We start from the raw sequence: 1,850 nt of genomic DNA on the forward strand, positions 1-1,850 counted from the left end.
ACTTTGTAGAATCATGTATTATTATATTTTTATCTGCAACTTACTTTCTTCGGAGCAGAAACAGTGAGGACGCCATCAGAAGACACGACTGAAGTAACGGCATCATGCTGAATGTCTCCAGGAACAACGAAGCGTCGAAGGAACCGCTTGGTGGACTTTCGAGCCGCCCTTCATTCTGTCAGTGTGGCCTGAAAACCACCAGTTCTCGATCGTTCACAGCTTTCACTTTTTTTATCTGTCCACCGTCCATGAAATCTTGGACATCATTACAAACTGAAAGGTAAGCAGAACGTTGATTTATGTTTTATAGATTACATTATTTTCACAGACACTTCTGTTTAACGTAAAGACCAAATATGTACCTTATGCTGATGTTCATCCTCCGAGGACATGACAGCCTGAGTATCTTCTCGAAGATCGCGACTTCGAAGATTCCTGTAACTAGTCAGGTCGTCGACCAACGATGATGCTCCTCGCCCCCTGCCAACACCTCCCTCACGCTTCTGGAAGTCATTCCACGAGTCTTGGAATAATGATCATTGAAGAAGAGTCCTCGTGTTGTGATGGAAAAGAAGTGGGTCCAGGGAACGAAGCCATTTGAAACTCTTGTCATTTCCCAGATTTTAACTGGATTCCGATGACTGAATCCCCTGACTCAAGAGAGCTCTATTTTGTGCTTTCATCTGCCTCGATTTCAATAGGAATCAATCTGGGGGAAGTCGATGACTGAGTGGATTCTGAGTGTCTGACTTTGTTTGGGCTGGATTTGTTGCCTCCGAAGGTTGCTCGTAGTTCTTGATGGGACATTTACTCCCTGTTTGGCTTCCATTGACAGAAGTCTGGCTTTTGACTACATTGTTCACATTTGAAAGATTCGACGAAGTTGCTTCACCAACACTCTTATTTCTGAGTTTTTCCTCCATCTGGATGGGGATAGGGTGGTCTGTGCTGTGGTTTGCGCTCTCGCTGTGAACAGTGACACACAATGAAAATGTTTTAAGAATACAGTAGACATTTGTTTCAATCGTGTATCACTGAAAACATGTATTTTGTGTAACACTTATTTACTCCTATTTTAGGGATTATGGTGAGGATACATACTGAAGACAGACAGGTCAATGGCTGACAAGTCAGTGAGACGAGGCAGGGAGAAGCGGCGTCCCTGAAGAGTGCGAGGACACTTAAGATCCTCCTCTTTCTTCTCCACACTCCCTCCACCACTGAGGTCTTTTTTCAGGGGGCACCTACCACCTTCACCTTCACGTCTCCGCCCATGAAGTCATGCACGTCCATTACCACCTAATGGTTTGCAAAATATATATATTGGAATAAAAACATATATATTATTCTTTCGGTTCAATACATTTCTAGCCTATATTGCAAATGACATCTGCTCGCTTTACAGACCTTCTGGCTGGTGTCATCCGACATGACAGCAACAGCTTGATTTTCTTCCTTCAGGTTGCGAGAGCGAAGTTGGCGGTAACGATCAAGGAGGTCAAGTATGCGGGCCCACTGACGTCGTCCCAGGGGTCGGTGAGCTTGAGTCAAAGTCGCACCATCTGTTTCAGTCATGTCCCCTGACGGTGGCATGGAGTGCTGGTGCAAGTTGGAGAAGAACGAGTCTTGGAGGAAGAAACTTCCTTGAGAGTGGGGGAGGAACATGTCACAGGGCTGCTTCACTCCGCCACAGTTTGGGCAACACTTGATGCCAGGCTCACAAACCTGGCTGACCGACTCGAGGAACTCTGGAGAGAGACATTAATGGTTTCTTCTAGAGGCACTTGAGGAGAGAGCTTGTTGTGCTGATATGTCCGGTTCGTCTACTGAAGGTGCCTTAGCGAAGCGTC

At 45.9% G+C, this 1,850-nt stretch overlaps 1 protein-coding gene across 1 annotated transcript in view; it reads right to left on the reverse strand.

Moving 5' to 3' along the window:
* Positions 1-1,525, reverse strand: part of LOC119573871 — a 38,721-nt gene extending 37,196 nt beyond the window's left edge. The window contains 1 exon segment of the mRNA XM_037920978.1: positions 1,408-1,525. Coding sequence (XP_037776906.1) covers positions 1,408-1,431 — 24 coding nt within the window. The 5' untranslated portion in view covers positions 1,432-1,525.
* Between the last annotated feature and the right edge of the window lie 325 nt (positions 1,526-1,850).

The sequence above is a fragment of the Penaeus monodon genome, chromosome 6 (assembly GCF_015228065.2).
Source record: "Penaeus monodon isolate SGIC_2016 chromosome 6, NSTDA_Pmon_1, whole genome shotgun sequence".
NCBI classification, from domain to species: domain Eukaryota; kingdom Metazoa; phylum Arthropoda; class Malacostraca; order Decapoda; family Penaeidae; genus Penaeus; species Penaeus monodon.